This window comes from Periophthalmus magnuspinnatus, chromosome 15 (assembly GCF_009829125.3).
Source record: "Periophthalmus magnuspinnatus isolate fPerMag1 chromosome 15, fPerMag1.2.pri, whole genome shotgun sequence".
Taxonomy (NCBI): domain Eukaryota; kingdom Metazoa; phylum Chordata; class Actinopteri; order Gobiiformes; family Gobiidae; genus Periophthalmus; species Periophthalmus magnuspinnatus.
The window spans coordinates 22,903,154-22,923,573 of NC_047140.1; the positions used below are offsets into that span (position 1 = coordinate 22,903,154).

At 36.9% G+C, this 20,420-nt stretch overlaps 1 protein-coding gene across 1 annotated transcript in view; it reads left to right on the forward strand.

The window, feature by feature from the left end:
• Window positions 1-260: 260 nt before the first annotated feature.
• sptlc3 (serine palmitoyltransferase, long chain base subunit 3) overlaps window positions 261-20,420 on the forward strand; it is a 29,848-nt gene continuing 9,688 nt past the window's right edge. Inside the window, exons 1-8 of the mRNA XM_033979940.2 lie at window positions 261-522; window positions 2,784-2,975; window positions 3,860-4,014; window positions 4,651-4,799; window positions 9,344-9,468; window positions 10,523-10,616; window positions 12,550-12,655; window positions 15,117-15,336. Of these exons, the coding sequence (XP_033835831.1) occupies window positions 421-522; window positions 2,784-2,975; window positions 3,860-4,014; window positions 4,651-4,799; window positions 9,344-9,468; window positions 10,523-10,616; window positions 12,550-12,655; window positions 15,117-15,336 (1,143 nt within the window). The 5' untranslated portion in view covers window positions 261-420. The remainder of the gene's footprint in view (window positions 523-2,783; window positions 2,976-3,859; window positions 4,015-4,650; window positions 4,800-9,343; window positions 9,469-10,522; window positions 10,617-12,549; window positions 12,656-15,116; window positions 15,337-20,420) is intronic.

The following is a 20,420-nucleotide window of genomic DNA, read 5'->3' on the forward strand; positions in this document are numbered from 1 at the left end:
TATAAGGTGGTGTACCAAATTGCTAAATTACTTGTTTTAATTTGATATTTATTTAATTTTAATGTATTATTTTGATATTTATTTAATTTTAATTTATTCATTTGATGTTTATTTAATTTTTTTTTTTTTTTTTATTTGTTTATTTTTTTTTTTTTTTATTTTATTGGAGACAAACAGGTGAGGACTCCACCAGAAAAGTTACATGGTGCACTTTAAAATAAAAAGTGCTACTGTGGAGTGTGTTTGGGGAAGCGGCTGATGCGGGTGGGTGTCAAACAGCAACAGTTTCACCAGAGACTCCACGCGCAGAACACAGAAGGAGGAAGTCACCTATAACCGGAGACTGGAACGTGAGCAAAGAACAGCGATTTACCAGTGTGCTGTCAAACACACAGGGCAGACACACGCACCCTCTGGAGTATGGCCGTGACTGCTGCCAACGGGATTCTCAAGCACAATTCAAAGCACAAAAGCCCCCAAAGCGAAGAAGTTAAAGTGAATGGATTTCACAAAAAGATCCAGGTACGTCTGTGAGCAGCTGGGTGTGACGGGGCGACGCATGCGTCACTGTTGTCTGTCCGCGCGACGTTAGCTACCGGTATTTTCATAAGTTTACACACAAAAAAAAAAAACTTCTTGTAATTAATATTGTAATATAACGCAAAATTGAAACATATCGCTGTAACCCATTATTTGTGTCTCGTTACAACAGGCTACGGATTGTAATTAAATTGTAATAAAGAAAAATGTAACATGAATATTATTTTTGGTTAGCTAACGTTATAGCTTAATTGATTTAACGTTAGCTAAAAATGCTAACGTTCTTGTGGTTTGCATTCATTGAAATAGTAGACTAAAGTGTTGCAATTTTAGGCTGTTGTAAGTTAGTGCATAGTTTCTAGTTAGATACAATCAAAAATTAAATGTGTTTGGATAATAAAACACGTCAGACTTAAACGTCATTCAAAATGGACAGTTGGATAAATCTGAACTAACGTGACCCTGTTTTATGGATTACACAATATAAAAACATTATAAACGTGAGCACACTGAAAGCATTCAACTTGGGTTCAGGGAGTGTCTGTGGCGGTAGGTTCAAGGGTTCCCATAGAAACCACACACAGCTAGTATCTCAGTTAAAGCGGGATTATGCAAAAGCAGAAGTGAAATAGGCTGCTTGATACTAAATTTGTAAATCTGTAAATCCTGTTTTACGTCAGTGGGAACTAGCATTGCCTTGGATGGAAAAAAAGCATTAGTAAAGTGCAAAAGTGGGTTAATCATAACTGACTAGCTTTAAAGGTGCACTGTGTAACTTTTCTGGTCAAGAGTTTGCCACCTGTTTGTGTCTGTGGACATGTTTTTGCTTTGGCTCGAATGTTCCACGGTATGGCATTTACTTTTTCTTCAATCAGCCTACAGGTGTTTTATTACCAAAAATTACCCTGGAAAACATGCCTTCATACTGGGATGTGGTCTCCTCACCGCAGATCTGACCTGTACTTTGGCCAGTGGGGGAAGGTAATACAGGAAAAGTAGTAAAGTACTGTACGTAAGTAAAAAAAAATAAATAAATAGGTACTTGTACTTTACTTAAGTACATTTTAAACTGGATACTTTTTACTTTTACTTCACTACATTTGAGAGCAGGTATTTGTACTCTCTACAGGACAACAGGACAAGTAATAGTATTTTTTAGTAATGAGTAATGAGTATTTGGGACCTGCAGAGGCTGAGAGGAACAAATTCATAACTAAAATATGCAAATAAAAGCATCTAGAAAAAACGATTGATTCAATTGTTTCTGCTGAACAAAATTCAGAACAACTCTATCAAAATCACTACATTTGAAGACCTCAAAATCTGCGTGAAATACTTTTTTAAACTGGTACTTTAATGCTTTTACTTAAGTAAATGTTTTCATGTCATGCTTTTACTTTTACTTGAGTATTTTTTTGTCCCAGTATCTGTACTTTTACTTAAGTAACAAAATTGACTACTTTCACCACTGACTTTGGCCTAGTGTTGTCATCTGCTTTAGTACACAGAGACGTAAACATTTAATGCCATACTGTGGAACATTTTAGCTAAGGCACTTACATGTCTATGGAAACAAGCACATAGACCTTACATCAGAAAAGTTACCAGGTGCACTTTGAAGTTAAACAATGAACAATTAATTTGAAAATACCCTCGATAATCCAGCACAGTGTGAATTTATTTACTAAAAGGAAAAGGAAGAATCATTGTCCTGTTTAAATATTAAATATATTAATTATTTTGGCTCTTCTCATTGTTCATTCCAAGTACAACACCACAAACACAAGTGGCTTTCAGTGACATAATGAAACTGAATCAGCTTGTATCAAATTCTAGTCCAGAGTAAATACTGTTTCAGAACAGATAGTAGGCCTATGGGTCTTAACTTGCAGAAGAGCTTACAAACATACCTCAACAGGTAAATACACCCAACTGCAAAAAGAAAATAAAGCAAACTATAACACAAAAACAATACAGCGGTGGTATCCAGAAAGTCAAATAGGGTCTGATATAAAGTTTTGAAGTTTGTTATTAGCTTAGTGAGGTAAACTATGTGGTAGTATGTCTAAGTATACACATTAGTTTTGATGGTCGACATAGAGACAAGCAACACATTTTCAGCTAATTAGATAGATAAACTACTTCCACCTGTTCAACTTATGTCTGTCCTCTCATATTGAAATGTCATTGTTTCCATCCCCCATGTACAATATAAAACTATAGACTGTGCTACTTTCATACAGAAAAATGGCCCAGAGAACGGTGTCGCCTCCAGGCAGCCCAGACATGAGGCGTTTGAGCAGGCCCCCATGTACGTGGCTGTCATGACTTACCTGGGTTTCGGCTTGGTTACCCTTTTCGGCTACTTCAGAGATTTCCTCAGGGCTGTGGGCTTAGAGAAGTGCCACCTTGCCCAGGAGAGACCTGAGCAGAAGGTAAGTACAAAATGGACACACTCAGGCTCATTGTAGGTACTTGCACTTATGACATTTTAAACAGAAGTGGATGCATGCCCCTGGGTGTCAACACATTTTGCCTTTTCCTGGTAATTATTTTCTTTTTGTTTTCTTGTATTCTCCACATATTCCTCTCTACTTCTTTTTCCTTTGCACTTTTGAGTTGCCAGGGGTGAGACAGGATGCCCCAGAGTATTTATGAGATGTGCTCAAAACCCTAATTAAATCTATCTCATTCTCTCTCTCTCTCTCTGAAAAAACACCAAAGTCTTTACATTGTCATTAGCAAGTATTAAACACTAAATTTGCCTAAAGATAGGTTCGTAGTTGCTGGTGAAGAGAAAGGGTTACTTCTTTGTCATTGCATTCAAAAATGGAGAATACAGCACCATATGTTATTCTGTCGATAAAATTATTGGCAATTCACATTTGTAGGTTCTTACGAGGCAGGTTTGTTGTGCACATGTAAAGAGTGTGGGTGTGTGTAGGGGTGTGTGTGTGGGTGTGTATTGTGAATGAGCTTTTTATTACTTAACTTTTTTTAACTGAAATACGCTGTACAATAGAATTCACAGTGCATTTTAAACATATGCAGGAACATTAACCCTTGAGAGAAGTCTTAAGATTTACTAAACTAACACAAGAATCACGCTTCCTCTATAAGCTTAGCAGGTTTTATGCATAAGAGGCTCAGCGTTATATCATCAAGAAATTACATTACCTACTTAATTACTACTTTTTGTAATTTGCTAATTACAACCTTTCAAACCGCAATTGTGATTTGATTGTGATTAATGTAGCTGTTTTGTAATTTTTTGTTGAATGTATAGTTGAAATTTGACTTACTTACTGGCTTTTGACAGGATTTTGTACCTCTATATCAAGACTTTGAAAACTTCTACACTCGTAATTTGTACATGAGGGTTCGTGACAACTGGAACCGTCCAATATGCAGCCTGCCTGGACCTGTGTTTGACCTCATGGAGAGAGTGTCTGACGACTACAACTGGACATTCAGGTATTGTAACACTGAATTTTTTTCTGCTTAAGTGACGTAAATAAAGATCTAAATCAAGATAAGAACGAAACGTCAAGGAGGTTGTAGAAGGTTTAATGCACCAGGTGAGTTGAGAAATAGGACACTCAGGTTGTATGCGGTGAATCACTAAAGGATGAAGATGGGTTTTCATGGCATTTTTACACAGCGCTGAGCAAAAGTAGGTCAGATTTATTTAAAAAGAAACCAACTACTTTCAAAATTATCTTTTACAAAATTCTGTTTCGAACATGTGTGACCTACCTGAATATGTTCCCTTATCCCAAAAAGACATCTGGCATACAGTACATTCCATGTCAGCATCTCTAAAATGTTCGTCATGTACGTTTTGAAGGCTCCTCTCAAACATGACTAAACCATGTCATAAACATTTTATTTTGCACTCTATATGTCGCCAAGGGTAATAAAAATAGCAGCTACCGCATGCAGGAAATCTACCACTGTCACATTTCTTGAGAATGAACTCCACAAATGAAGTACCAGATTTATAACAAGCAATTACAGCTAATTGAATGTTGATTACTTTTCATTTTGTGTAATTTACTCCTCCAGCCTTCGAATATTTTAATTGACTTTTGCTTGTTTACATCTGTGCAGGTTTACCGGGAGGACCATACCCAATGTGATCAATGTGGGCTCATACAACTACCTTGGTTTCGCAGAAAACAATGTGGATTTCCTGAAAACGGTAGCAGAGAGGATACAGCAGTATGGTGTTGGTGTGTGCAGTACCAGACAGGAAACAGGTACGGTTTTATGGTCAGGGTTCAGTTGATATAGTCTACCGCACTGACTCAGTACAAAAGAACAAAATCAGGACAAAATGAGTAGTGAGACTGTTTTAAAACTGAAACAGGATCTTAATCAAATTTTAATTAAACCCTGACTAATCAATAACAATGTATTCCCAACCTAAAATAAAAAAAACACAAAATAATGAAGAAGAACTACACCAATGAATATAAACACAAGAGATAAAGGGAAAAGGGAAAAAATAAACAAGTTAATCTAAACCAAGTTGAGAATAATTTTAAATAATAATACAAAAAATAATAATAATAAATCTCAAAGTGTTAAGACAGCACTTACTATCCACTTAAATACAAAAAAATAGAACTAGTGAGATAAGAAAAAATATTTTTAAAAAGCAAAAAGACTAGAACAACAAAACTATATATTATATTTTACTGTTACTTATTATTCATTGAACTATAATTCACTGACCAAGGCCTTAATTTTCTTATATTCCCAGTACCTATTACATACATTTTTGGCAAGTGTGTGACCAGCTTTGTGGAATCAAACTTTCTATGATCACAAGTCTAATTTGTCAATCCTTATGATATTGTGACCTGAATGATCACGATTATCAATAAACTTGATGTCTCTAATCAAAAAGTGTCAGGTTGACGGCCATCTTTAATTGCAGTGCTTTAAACAGCTCAAATCGCCACAACACTCAACAGTCTTTGATTTAATTTAAAAGAATAATAGCTTCAACATCAAACTGGATATAAAGCCACTTCTCCCATTTATCTGTTTTAGATTTAGGCTCCTCAAATGTTTAATTATCTGTCTGTTGCTGCAGTGCACAATGAATAATTCAACCATAGTTAAATTATGTACCATTTGGGGAGAAGCTGATATCATTACATACTGGTCAGCATGACGGGAGAGAAGTGTACATTCATGAAACACGTGGACATTAAACAAGATGCAAGAAGAATACACGCAATGGAAATGTTAGAACAGCGAGGATCAGAGCGTGCTTCAGATTAAATTTGAATGAAGTTTTACCCTCTGAACTCAGTGCCTCTGATGGTTTTAAGCATTTCTTACTTTGCTGTTGCTACATGAGAATAAATAAAATCACACCTTATGATTGCAATGATATTACAATGATTAGAATTTGTTAAGCTCCCACATTTTGATTAAAGATTAACTAAGTAGCTATTGAAGTTTTAGGGCAATGGTCATTTGGCATTTGTTTTGGAAATGTGAATTCTGAAGCTGATTATGAATTTCCAATGGACTAGAGTTAAGGCTACCTAATTACTTACCTATTAGCCTAACCTGCCTTTTTCGGAGACTAACGCATGAAATATATAAAAAACATATACCTAGCATTTAGTTTTGTTTCATTTGTTCTATTTAATGCATCTAACTTTCCAGAGCTCACATCCCAACCACATATTGTGAACTGAGTGGGAATTACAGGTATAATCTTATCGAACATAATTTCCAGTCATTTTTGAGAATCTGCTCACATTTTCAGAGATCAACAAACCATTTGTTTTTTTAGGTCAGTTTTTAAATATGAATTCAAATTTTTCTAAGCTACAATTCAATTTTTCCATTTTTAATATTCTACAGTTTCAATCTCAAACATGGATGAAAATTTGGATACCACAACAATTATAAAAATAATAGACAAACAGTACTCTTTTTTTCTTATATCTAATATTACCATGAGGTCTTATAATTGTTCGTTCTGATAAAGCCTATATAGAACCCTTCAGGAAAGGTCAACATTTGTCCTATATATATTTGTTGAATGCATATCTATATTCAATACTACTTTAAGTATTGATTAGTATTTGGGTATTGACAATGCTATTTCATGATGTGCCCTAATCACCGAAAAGCCAATATCCAATATATCTCAGTATTGCTCCTGTTTAGAGCTCCTCAGCCATACTGTTACTTGACAGCAGTTGCTTTGTAATAAGTCATGCTTTTTCAGTACAGAAGAGCCTCTCCAATTTTCTTTGATGGCTCTTGTGACAGTGGCGTGCTGCGCTGTAGATGGGCAGAGGGCAAACTCATTGAAGACGAGTTGACAAAATGGCTCAAAGCAGCGGCCACACACTGTTGCATGATCTGATATGAACTGTTGAAAACAAAGCCGCAAGCAGAAGACTTGTGATCATTAGTTACATGGCGATGTTTGTCAGTGCTCTCCACACCATCCATTATTCATCTGTCTGATTTATTCATATGTTTATTTTTGTTTCTGGATTGTCGTGTCTGCCTTTGTGGTCCAAGTTTTAGCTGGCTCACTGAATGGGTGAAGGAATAACAAGCGCTGATCCCATGAGGTCTTATTAGACATTATTTAGTAAAGTGCAAAGAGTCTGGTGAGATAGTGACACTGTTATGATCAACACTGCGTATGTCCACTGTATTTACAAAGTGCTCTTTTTAAATATGCTCAAAAACTATTGAAGAATAACTAAGGCATTATCGGGCCTTGTATCTACTGTCTGGTATGGCAAAAACAATCTAGTGATCATTTTCTTAGAACCTAGATTACAACTTCCACAGCTATTTTAAGTTTTGTTGCTCTGTGTTTAAGAAGTTAGTATCTGTGTTATATCACAATCACATTCAATACCACCATATTGTCCACACCCACCTTAAATTCAACACTTAAATATTAAATACAGTGTAAACCAAGTTGACTTATCTTACTGTTTTATGACGTTTTTCCGAACTGCCTTGAGTCATGAGCGTAGAGATAAAGGGCACAGAAAACAATCCTTGTGAATAGACTTTGTGCCACATATAAATAATAAATAATTAACTATTCTTTCCTACAATTAATACAGTCAGTTAATACATTACCATATATATTCACAGTTAGAGAAAGCTTAAAAGAACACTAACTTTGAGCATGAAAAGCCCTATATAGGACAAATGCATGATTAGTATTATGGACATTATCGTTATTATTATTACAAAACGTGCATAGTTACACATAGTTCATTTGAAGCGTTTTATTGAATGAAACCACATGACAAAGGATTGTGAATGGGCAGTGCTGTATTTACACAAGTGACGTCCTCACTAAAACTTCACCACAGTGTATTCAAAGCAATTATTAACATCTTGTTAAACATTCATTCAAGGTTCCCCTGAGTCAACCTGAGCAGATGTGATGTACAGTAGCAGTGATTATGACTACTGTAGGGTTACCACTGTATGAATGTAATGAGAGTCTGGTTACTACAAAAGAAAGTGATTCATCTATGATTATAAATGCCACATTCTGTAAGAATTTTATGAGCAAACATGCAATTTATGTTATTTATTCTCCACAAATAGTAAAGTCGAAAGTGCTTTTTATGATGTGAGGCAAAAGAAGTCTATCAGATTGTCCTGGTGAAAGTTCTGAGGACCACAATAACGGCATGCACCATAGATACAATCCTAAAGCTAAGACAGTCCTCACCAAGCTTAGCAACAAGATCATGGAGATGGGTCCCTGGGTGTGGCACAGTAGTGCCCACTGCTCCTGATTGAAGGATGGGTCAAATACAGAGGACAAATTTCCCTATGAGGAACAATAAAACGTACCGTAACGTACCTTACCTTATAAAAAACTTCAATATCAGACCAATACCAATATGTTGGAAAACTCTCTGATATCACTGATACTAATACACTGCCTATCCCTACTTAAAAGGGTCCAAAATTAAATACATATTTGTACCCTTTTCATCTGAGCACTACTGATACTGCTTGCTTGCTGAGGTTAGTACATCAATATTGAGGTCAGGTTATCATTAGCCTATAGAGCCACATCTAAGTGAAATGTTCCATAGAAAGAAATGCCAATGCGCCTGATTAAAAAAGCTGTTGGTGGCACCAGGACTGTGCGTAGTGGAGGAAATGTATGCATCGATTGAACTTGGTCGGATACAAAGCACTGAAAGACACAGCAGCCTCACAGCTCTGTAGTTTCACAGGCATCACTCAGGGCTCATTTTCTGGTGAGTTCTGAAAGATTTCATCTGTTTGAGCCTCCACATCTCCTCTGCAGTCACTGATTATGTTAAAGGGCATAAGAGCTTTGTTTGCAGAAGGCGAGAGAATCATACATGGCTGTCTCACCTTGTGCAATTTGGTCAGTCGTGATTGTAATTTTATTTTAAAGTCATTTCAAGTTTAATTTTGTTAGTTGTTTTTTTTTTTAATTTGCAGTTTGACATGCTGCTTAAAATTGTAGGTTTGGTACATCACTATACTCCACAATATTATACTAGCAATAATAGAAAAGTAAATAACAATAATGCAATTTGATCACAGTTTTCCCTGTAAGACAGTAACATAATAGCGGTTGCACATAAGCTGAAGTGTATTGTGTTGACCTGTCCTGTGTATAAAGTAGCTGGCACACAGTGAGATTTGGTGGCACAGACAAAGAGACAGAAAGCCTGAGGACTACCCCTAAACCCAGAGGAATAGAGTTCTTTTCAATGAAATGCCTTTTCTGATTACTGTGTTGCAGCAAACCTGAGTCTGCACCAGGAGCTGGAGCAACTGGTGGCCAATTTCCTTGGAGTGGAGTCCTCCATGACCTTTGGAATGGGGTTCGCCACAAACTCAATGAACATCCCTGCACTTGTAGGGAAGGTACATGCATCAACACAACAAACAACACACATATAAAAAGTGTAAACTATCTTCTTCAGATACAAACTGTTTTGCAACACTGCTAATTTGTAATTAGTGCTGCTTTTGTTCAGTCCCCTAAACCAATAAAAACATGTTAACTTATATCAAGCTGTGAACAACCATGGCCCCGCCCCCATTAATTAAAGTCATAATGGCACATTAGTGTCACAAGAAGAGCAGAGCTATGGGCGTGCACTGTGCAGGGGCACATAGACAAGAGAAGCTGCTCTCGAGGGTATGATTACCCATACTTTGGCCTGTCGACACTCCACTCTGACTCACAGACCACCGCTGGTTACTAAGGGCAACACGCAGCATGAATGTCTCTGATTAGAACGGACATGAGAGGGTGAGGGTGGTCCGCTGTTCGGGGGTGACACTGGGATGCGTTGTGCAGATGGAGGGGTACAGACCCCACAAGCAGTCCAAAGTGAACCTCCAGAGACCAGGGTCAAGCACTCTACCAGTCCGGCCCACGGGGATGTGTGGTGCCCACAGGACGCTTGGTGACTACAGGGATGTGTGGTGCCCAGGCCCCACCGCTGCAGTCAAAGGCAAATGAGAGTGACAGCTGCTGCTGCTGGAGCGGGAGAGAGGGATTTGTCACTGAGACAGGGTCAGCTCATGCTCACAAAGACAGTCAAATGCTTAGAGCTTCACTGAAAAATATGGAAATGTAAGTGAAATTTCTCTGGAATTACTGCATAAATTTGCATACAAAATGTACCCACATATAATATAAGTGCAGTACCTACTAGACATAGTAATTAGACATTGGACTATTTATTTACTAACTCTATGTGACATAAATTGGAGCAACTGTGAGTGGCATTACCACAGAGAGAAGGCTGGTACACATTTCAGTAATTGGACAAACTATTTCCTCTAGAACGTGTTGGAATTACAATGATCAGGCTCTGTCTTACTTTTTATTGTATACTTTAAACCATATACACAACACAACGCACACATTTGACTGAGAATGTGTAAAGTGACTTGTTTGTGATTTCAGGGCTGTCTGATCCTGAGCGATGAGCTGAACCACACATCCCTCATATTAGGTGCCAGACTGTCTGGAGCAACCATACGGGTGTTCAAACACAACAGTGAGTCTGCCTTTATATAACATCTAACATACTTTTGTTTTGTCTTTTATAATAATACATTTTCAAAGCTAATCTTTTTTAAACCACTATAATAAAAAAAAAAAAGTCTTTGATGGTCCAAACTTGGATGTCAGTTGTCACTGTTGTGCAGATCCTTTGCTGTTTGTGTGTGTAGCAGGATTTGCCTTAGGAAAGACCTAGTTAACATTCTGTGTTTAGACCAGCAAATCTAGAAACTTTAATGAAGTGGGTTCACTTTACAGTCACGACTTTGTTGTCTCCATCTGCCGCACAGCAGCAAAACAGGGCTTCATTTCTATGGCTGTGTTCAGAGCTATGTTACAGCACTGTTACAGCACTGATACTGTCAGCAGATAACAAACGGAGAGGGCTAAGCTTTAGTTACTGGTTAGCATTCAAAGTGCCTACTTTGGAAGGAGCCTCTGCTCTTTTGGGAGCAGGACAAATGAGGCAGTCCTCTGGCAGCAAATGTCTCCTGACAGGTACAAGCTCATTCGGTTAAGGGTCCTCCAAGCAGCTCCCACAGGCCTGAGAGAGAGAGAGCCCTGAGGCACCTGCACTGACCCCTCCCTCTCCCAGACCCACACACAGCACTGTACGGCTCTGCACGGAGAGCAAATATTGACTAAGAGGGATACATTAGTGGATGTAGCATCAATGAAACATGGGCGGATTAAACACAAGTACAATATCTTATTTCGTGAAGAGACATATTCTTTTTAAGTGGACCATATCGTCACTACAAATGTGTTGTATAGGGAAGCAAACATGTTTGTCCTGTCTGCACTACCTCAAAAAACAAAAAGGAAGTTCCATAAATGTCCTTATTAATAGATAGTTTTGTCATATTTACTACCAATTAAGTAACCTAAGTAAACATTAGATCATAAACAGAGCATTGTCGCGTATAGTCAAGTTTTAGTCCTAAGTAATTTCCTCCTGCAATAGATGATTCTTCCTCAGAAGATATTAATTATCTGCTTTTATCTGCAGCCTGTTGTTAGACCTCTCTGTTATGGTGTTTTCTATCAGTCATCTGTGGGAGATTTCCTGTGTTGACAGCTTAATGCTTTGATTGCAGTCAGACCTTGAGTAATTCCTTGTCCTGTATGAAGCTAATCAACACTGCCATCTGCTGGTGGGTGATATATTGTAAAGAAATGTTGCCTGTTTTTTTTACGTCTCAGTTCAAAAAACATTATCCCATTATACAACATTTCTTGCAAAAATTTTCTTTATCTAACAGCGCCTTAACATAATGTGTGTTTATAGGTAGCTTGTGAATTTCCTATCCTAAGTTTGTGAAAGGTGTATCAGGCTGATAAAGTTGTACTCTGAGGAATGACCCGCCAAATAATTACTGTTTGCAATATCTGTGCTGATATCCTAATGTAGTTGTATCACCACAAACCTGATAAAGGATTATTTAGTGTAGTATGTTTTCATCTTGGTTAGGGCTGCAACTAACCATTATTTTAGTAATCCAGTAGTATAGTCACCAATTCATTCTTAGTCTACTAGGATTATTTCTATTGTATATTGAGACTTTTAAAATAAATTATCAACCAAATAAAACTTGGAATATAGTGACTGAAGGCTTCTGAATAGAAAATATTTACAAATAAAGTGCATTATTGATGTAAATTAATTAATATATGGTTTTACAAATACAAATACATTTATACATATATAAAATATACAAATCAGAAATTTTTGAGTTTATTTGTTTTTGTTATAAAACATGTCTTTTTGTATGTGTTTTAGAATCTGTATAGGCCAGCTAATGTTTACAATTATCAAAATAAAACAATGAATTATTTTATAGTCTACCAGTACAATTAGTCGATTTATCGTTGCAGTCCTACTTTTTGTTAATCCATGTTTCTTTTCTGTGTTTCCTTGTGTGTTTCAGACATGCACAGTTTAGAGAAGATGCTTAGAGAGGCAATTTGTTCAGGGCAACCTCGAACTCACAGACCCTGGAAGAAAATCCTTATCATGGTGGAAGGCATCTACAGGTCAGTGTTCATTATACCACACCACTGTGGCTACTACAAGGCTAGTTTAACACTGTGCCAGAGGTGGGTAGTACTCAGTTACATTTACTCAGTTGCAGTTACTTGAGAAACTTTTCATAAAATTTTCTGACCCTGCTTTTATTACTACTTTAACAATAGATTTGACAGTGTACAGTCTGCCAGTGACAAAGGCTTTATATTGAACAATACTAAATAATTTGAACATTTGTGTTTCTTGCACCACTCCTTCAGTTGTAATTTGGTTTTTCATGTTTCACTTTTCATTTTTGTGGCACTTTGAATACCAGATTTTGTGCATTATTTAAGGTTTTGTCCTTCCTACTGCATTAACTTCATTTTCCTGGACCACTACTCTACTACTGCTCTAGTGACTTTGTATGTCCACTGCCCAGGGAAACATCATCATTTGTAACCTGAGCAAAACCCGCAGACCTCGTTTAGCCGTGCTTCATAATGGGCTCCGTTTCAGTGCTTCCCTCTCTGCCGTTTGATAATAGCACATGTGGCTAATAGTCAGGTTCTGTTTGATGAGCGCATTGAAGGGAAAGGTATCGTGTGTGTGTCACGTTAGCGAGCGCTCTGGAGTAACAGTGACCTGCTCCATCTGCTCATTAGCTCCAAATCAAGGCCAAATGGAGCCACAGAGATTGACTAGGATACACCCCCGCTCAGTGCTCATCATGGCCACTTACATTTCACGCTGTATGTTTCAGCTATCCACAGTTTAAAAGTCATGAGGCCAGAGTTACTTATACAGAGCTGTAGCGTTTACCAAACTGTTTTACATTTCTACATAAAGGTGAGCACATAATAGAACAATAGATGATACTGTGAATGTTGTTTTGAAGATACAAAACTTTGTATACTTACTTACACTATAATAACTACACGTAATTACCCATAAGAAAACATGAAGAAAGACTTAATTCATGACAAACAAATAGATTATTAAGAATGATTCAGCCTTGGTAACTATTAAATAACCTAACTCTTAAATCTAACCCCTTAATTATGTAGTTACTAAGCCTAAATCAGGTAAAGTAGCCTTTATAATAGTGAAAATGCTGCAAGAAGAGCTGAAAAATGGAACCATAATGTTGTAAAGAGTATAAAGATATTTCTGCATTTTTGTGGGTAATTTCACATTTGCCTCATACGTAAACCTCAACTAACATGTTTTATCACATTTATGTTGGATTGGCATAATGTAGGCTTAATATCACTATTGGGATACTCCAAAAAATATCAAAATATTCATTTTTGTCAGTATTGGCCACCTCTAATTTCAACTATCAACCCTCAGTATTCCTTATGCAGAACCAGTCAGCTGTAGACTTGACCAAACTGTTATATTTTCCTGCATCAAACGAATAAAGTCCGCAGACAGCCATCAGGGAGCATTAATGTAATGATTAGTTCCACACCAGCTCTGGTCATCTGAGAGACAGCTTAATTGCACACCATTAAAGTGGCTTTATCAGGCAATAATGGGAGGCATTAGAGACATGTGGCCACCGTAGAGCCCTGGAAGAACTAAAGCTCCCTCTCTGGCCCTGCGAACATCAAAAGACTGGATAAAGAGTAAGCATGTTTCGGTTCTATCCTGGGTCTGCCTTTGATGTCCACACAGGTCCCAGTGAAACTCTGCCTTGTGTCGTTTGGGCAGCAGACGTCCTGGGACATGGTGGGTCTGGGATCGCTCAACTCCCCAGCCTGTGCTACTGGCTCATGTGTCTATAGCCTTAAAAGGGACACATTTGGAGGGAGGGGAGGATCGGGCTGAAGGAGTCTGTGGTCATTTAGATAACACATTTTAGTTTGTGTATTTAACATTATTGTTTTTTGTTTGTTTGTTTTACTCAGTATTTAGTCTGACAAAGATTTAGTCAACAAAATGCCATGCCAATTTTGTCTCAACCTATTTATATAACATTTAGTATATATTACAAATAGTACATATATTTTTCATTACAGTTCTGTTTAGTATATGGTACTGCTTCATGAACTTTCTACCACTTGATCTGTTCCTTGGATGTTAAAATATTTCATTAGGAGCTTGGATCTAGTCTCCTCTCATTCATTTGTTATTTTTTGTACTGTTTTCTATAAGTTTTTTATTTATTTATTTTATTCATTATTATTATTATTATTATTATTATTATTATTATTATTATTATTATTATTATTATTATTATTATTAGTATTATTAGTATTAGTATTATTATTGATGCTATTATAAAACCACATTCTATTTTGTTATATTACATTATGAATTGGTCTCAAAATCAACACTGGTTGTAGTAAAATAATAGAGGCCAACCAAAATAGCATTCTGGATGTGAAATTATGTAGCTTATCTATCCCTAATCCTGTGTTATTAATTGTTTAAATGTATTTTACTTTTGTCAATAACCATTCTTTTTCTGTGTCTCTTCTTCAGCATGGAGGGGTCAGTAGTGCGGCTCCCGGAGATCATCGCCCTAAAGAAGAAGTACAGAGCGTACCTGTACTTGGACGAAGCGCACAGTATCGGAGCAGTGGGGCCAACGGGCAGAGGCGTCACCGAACTCTTCAATGTGAACACTGCAGACGTGGACATCATGATGGGCACTTTCACTAAGAGCTTTGGAGCGGCCGGAGGATACATCGCAGGCAGAAAGGTCCCCCACTCTCTCCTCTAAAGCTTCCATAAAAAGTCAATTTACAATGGCCAGAGCTGCAGTTTCTGGCAGTAGTATTATAAAAGTGCTAAGGGATAGATTAAAGAAAGACTCAACAAAACATTAAACCGAAACATGAGAGGTAGGGGAGCAAGATTAATAGTTTTTAATCAAAACTACACATTTTACGTTCACAGCAAACTGTAATTAAATTTACATAGAACTGGGTATCTTTCAGTTTATGGGGGGACCAGTACTTGAATGACACTTGTTTTTTGGTACTGGCACCTGTTGCTGTATTAATAATTATATAGAATAACAAAACAGAACCACAATGTTCATGATTTGAATTAAATGCTGCTGTGCTGTGCTGTGTGCATGTGTGTTGAAATTGCGTAGTAAATTTCTTTAGTGCTCTAAAAAGCCAGACAAAGCGCACCAACTTTTTTCAGTACCAGTAGCACCATAATTGTACCTTTTAACCATACCCAGCACTGAACGAACAAGTCTTGTGCTAAAACAACAAAATCTTCTGTCTCTGTAGGGTCCTCATGTTACTCTATGTTAGATCTCTGCAAATGATTCTGTATTTAATTTAGCAATTCATATTATAGCCTGTGCTCAAATTTTAATGCTCCTGGATACGTTTAAACTGTTATTTTAAAACATTTCCCTCTGCTTTTAATAATATCTAACTGCGGTTATTTCTGTAGCAACAAAAGCCACTGACAAGTGGTAAACAAATATAACCAAATAAAAACAAACTTAAAAAACATAAAAAATATATGAAGAGATGACTAACTGAAACTTATTTTAGTCGCTTTCAGTTGCAAGTTGTTTTGTTATGTATTATTATTCAATTATAATAATGAGGACATCAAATAAAAAGAAACAGGTCACACGATCAAACGTTTTTTCCATTTCCAACCTCAAAATAAGTATTGGTTGCTTTGTTTTATTGCATAATCGTTTACACTAATGGATCTCCACACATTGTCACAGCAGTCTATCTTTGACAGACCCTGTTTGGTCCAGATGTATTACTGCTGGTAAAATGGACATGAGTCTCTTGGCTAGTGTTGAAGTAAAAATGTTATGGTCCACGTTTAACAACAATATAGGGCGGTCCTTCCCTTTGCTGCCAGCATTTTTGGTGCTGTTGGGGGCTGTTGTGGTAATATGTTTGTTTACATAACATTATTGCCTTTTTAATTTCATACTGATCAATAGTTTCCAAATATTTTCTTGTTATTTTCAATTGTATTTGGATTTCTTTTTTCGGGAAGATTTAATGTTGTTCTTGTAGTTCTTTTAATTTGGCTTCCAATTTATTTTTTCTTTTAAGCTTTCTTTTTCCATGAGGAATATGTTATAATTTTGTCCCTTAAGGTTGCTTTTGCTGCTTCCCACAAAATAATGTCTGAGACTTGTCTATTGTCATTTAGTTCTCGACGTTTTTCAAAGTCAGCCCTCATTTTATCCTTAAAGTGTTTGTCTGCCAGCAAGGAATTGTTCATTCTCTTCAAGGTTTCTTTTCTGTTTTCTCTTCAATTTAATTCCAATGTCACTAAGGCATGGTCTGCAATATTTATAGGGTGAATTTGGCATTTCGTGCCTTTTGACATTTCTGTCTTAAACATAAAAAAGTAATCAAGCCGGGAATATACCTGATGTGCTTCAGAGTAGAATGTAAATGTTTTCTCTTGATGGTGCAGGCTACATCATAAACATCTGTTAACCCCAATTCTTGCCCAAATGTTTTCATGAGTTTAGCTGTTTAGTTTGATTTATGCTCAACTTTACTTTGTACGTCTTCTTTTGGGTTCATCACAAGGTTGAAATCACCTCACATTATTATCTCAGTATTTGTAGATGAAGTTTTGTCTCAGTTACTAGAAGTTGAAGTATTTTCTGCAGACATTCTGCTTGCTCCCCTGGAGAGTTATATACATTCATGACATATATTGTCCTTCGATTTCACCTCTCAGAAGCACAAATCTTCCTTGTTTATCCGTAATACATTTTTAGTTGTTAAACATACAGGTCTTTTTAATTAAAATTGCTACACCTCTTTTAGCTTAAGTAAAGGAAGAGGTAAAGACCTGTGCTGAGGCTTCTTATCTAATTTATTATGCTCCATTTGCATCAAATGAGTTTCCTTGAGAAAACATGTCTCACCTCCTTCCTTTTGAATTTTTTGGATTATACATTTTCTCTTAATTGGGTTATCCAGTCCATTTGTATTTCATGTCCCTACTTTTAATTCATTCATTTGTATGTCATTTTTGTAGATGAAATCATAAACCAAACAGCAAGAAAGAAGAAAAAAGAAAGAAATTACATCTGTGCCTGAATTCAAATTAAGGCTAGACTTCTAGGTCTTGTAACCTCTCGTGGTAACAAACCTCCATTTTATCTCCGTGAAGGAAGGGGTCTCTCTTAATCGACCCTAACTACTTGATTTTACTTGTGGTCCATTTAGAGCTATTTTAGGCTCCATTTAATTGCGCGGTAAGCCATCTGCACAACCTCTTATGTCCTTATTAATTCCTCTATCTTCACGCATTTAGCTTTTGTCTCTTTATTTCTTTTTAGGCTCATTTAATCAGCATCCTCTGTGGCATTCTCGTATTTTGGTCAACGCTGCAAAAGTAGAGATTTATTATTATTAATACCAGAGAAACAAAAAGTACCACATAAAAATGACTGTCATTTGCGTGTTATTTTATTTCATGTTCATCAACAAAAAGTGACATTTAACTCTCTTGTATTTTTTAAAGGCCCATCTCATTTACCTTTATATTGTGTAAAAACATATTTTGCTGTCTGCTATTGTCTTTTTTAGTTCAAAAGAATGAGTTCATACCTTGAGATCTGGTGTGCCTTTCCGAAAGGAGTGGGTCCAGTCAGGTTGTTATGCATATCATTTACATCTATACAAACTCATCGTGTCCTTAGAGTACTTTTCTAAGTCCATGTGTATTTCCATTATCTGACTTGTAATGTAATTTTTGATCTCCATGAGTATATTTTTAAAACTCTTCTCAAGGGTCTCCTCCATACCTTGTTTGTGAATTTGTCACAGACAGAGATCTTGTTTTTGTCTTTGGAGCAGAGAGCTGGTTTTGTGTAACTTACTGATCTCAAATTCATGCCATTCATACAGTTTTAATCTTTTAGATAGCCCTGAGCCTTTTTTTTTTTAATTATGAGATATATTGAGGTTCATGAGGTTTAATCACGGTGACATGCTCAAATGTGTCGCGATCTCTGGAAGTCCCCTCTAAACTGATCTTAATACATTTTATTTTACTACTGCAGTGGATACACAGAAGTTACTTCATGCTCCTTTCTAATAATCAGCAGCATTTGTATTAGAGCCTTCTGTCAAAGTCATTTACAGAAGGTTTGACAGTTCTTTTCTTTTTGTTTTTACATTCGTTGTGGAAATTAGGATCTGAAACTTGAGTCATGCAATGCATTTTCTTTTGCATCCAACCTCAAAGCCAGCACAAATGGATTAGCCCTGCTTTACACATACTGTCAGTCTGTCAGTTCAGTACTCAACAATGATCTTGAGTTTATTCACTAAAATTAATCCAGGTCACTGCAGGATTAAAATTCAGATTATTCATGATTTGGGTTATATCCAAAAGTTGAATCTGAATGTTTTCTGGATGTTTGATATTTGTGTGCTTTTTAAGATTTGTCTTGCCTTATACTGTCAGTCAGCTCTAGGGCAGCTTTGGTAGTTCAACACAACCAGATGCAAAGACTAAATCAAATGCATTATTGTTACTACATCAGTCTTGACCGTCATTGGAATCCAGTGGAGGAGTCTATGGTGGCCCCCCACAGCCAAATTTTTGCCTCCAGAGTCTAAAAATAATCTGAACAAAAAACTGATGATACTTTATGCTTGTAATATTGTCTTAAACATGTAGAAGTAAATAGATTTTGTTTGTATTTTGTATTTTTTTTATCAGCAGGGCCACATTATTCTCCTTATATTGTATTAAATCAAATTATTAAAATATAGATCACTTGTGCCACCATAGTCTCTGTATAAACCTGCGGGAAATACTAGACTCAATAAAAGTCCAAGTCAGTGCGGAATTTCAATTAATAATCAAACGTTTTTGTGGTCTTTTGTCCTTAAGAAAAAACCTGTAGCATATTTGGCTCCAGAGCAGCTTAAGTTGTTTGCGTCTTAACTAGTGCCACTCTGTCACTCCCCATTTCTCAGGTGTCCAACAAATGTGACCCAGGTTGTGACTCGGCGTGTTTGTAATTTCTCTTTACTCCATTAAAAAGTACACTTTAGTACATAACCACACCAGTTTTGTTGCACTTGATTAAAAAGCATCAGAGGAAACGGCCATGTTGTTTGAGTTAAGTATTCAGAGAGGAGCCCTTCCTGCCATGGCCTTATGTTGCTCAGCCCCACTTTGCCGTAATAAGAAGGTAAAGTTGGCAAAGGTCCAGCCCCTTCTTGTGGCAGGCGTCGGAACTGCGCTCCAGATTTAACAGGATGCCCTTTAACAAGCATGATAATGTTTGAAGTACCAACGCCGGGCCTGGTGTGACAGCTGGCTGTAGTAAACTTGAGCAAGAAGCAGGCAGCATAAGAGAGAGAGAGCCCATAGAATTGACGTATTTGTTGTTGTGGTGAAATCCCTCAAATCCGACACTAAGTGGTATCGGGTTGACCGACAAAAGGCTGCACAGATGTGTTCTGGAAAACAGTCATGTTATAGCTGTTTTATGGGAGTACCAAAAATAAATAGCCCAATAAATACACTTCAAGCTCCTTCTAATTCACTGAAAGTCTGTATGAAGCTGTGCACACTCGCCCAATTCAAAAAGGAAGGAGGACATTTAAATTAGCTTATTAAATACATCTGCTGGGGAAGAGGAGCGTTTGAGTGTGTGTTTTTGGCTGCGCTCCCAGCTCTGTGGCACACTGGACATGTTCTGCTACATCCGACTGCGGCCAGCGCTACAAAGCAGAGGAAACACTGAGCTTTCACTGCAACCCAACTACCCAAACCCCGAGACGTTAGACGCGTTTTGGACATATTGCC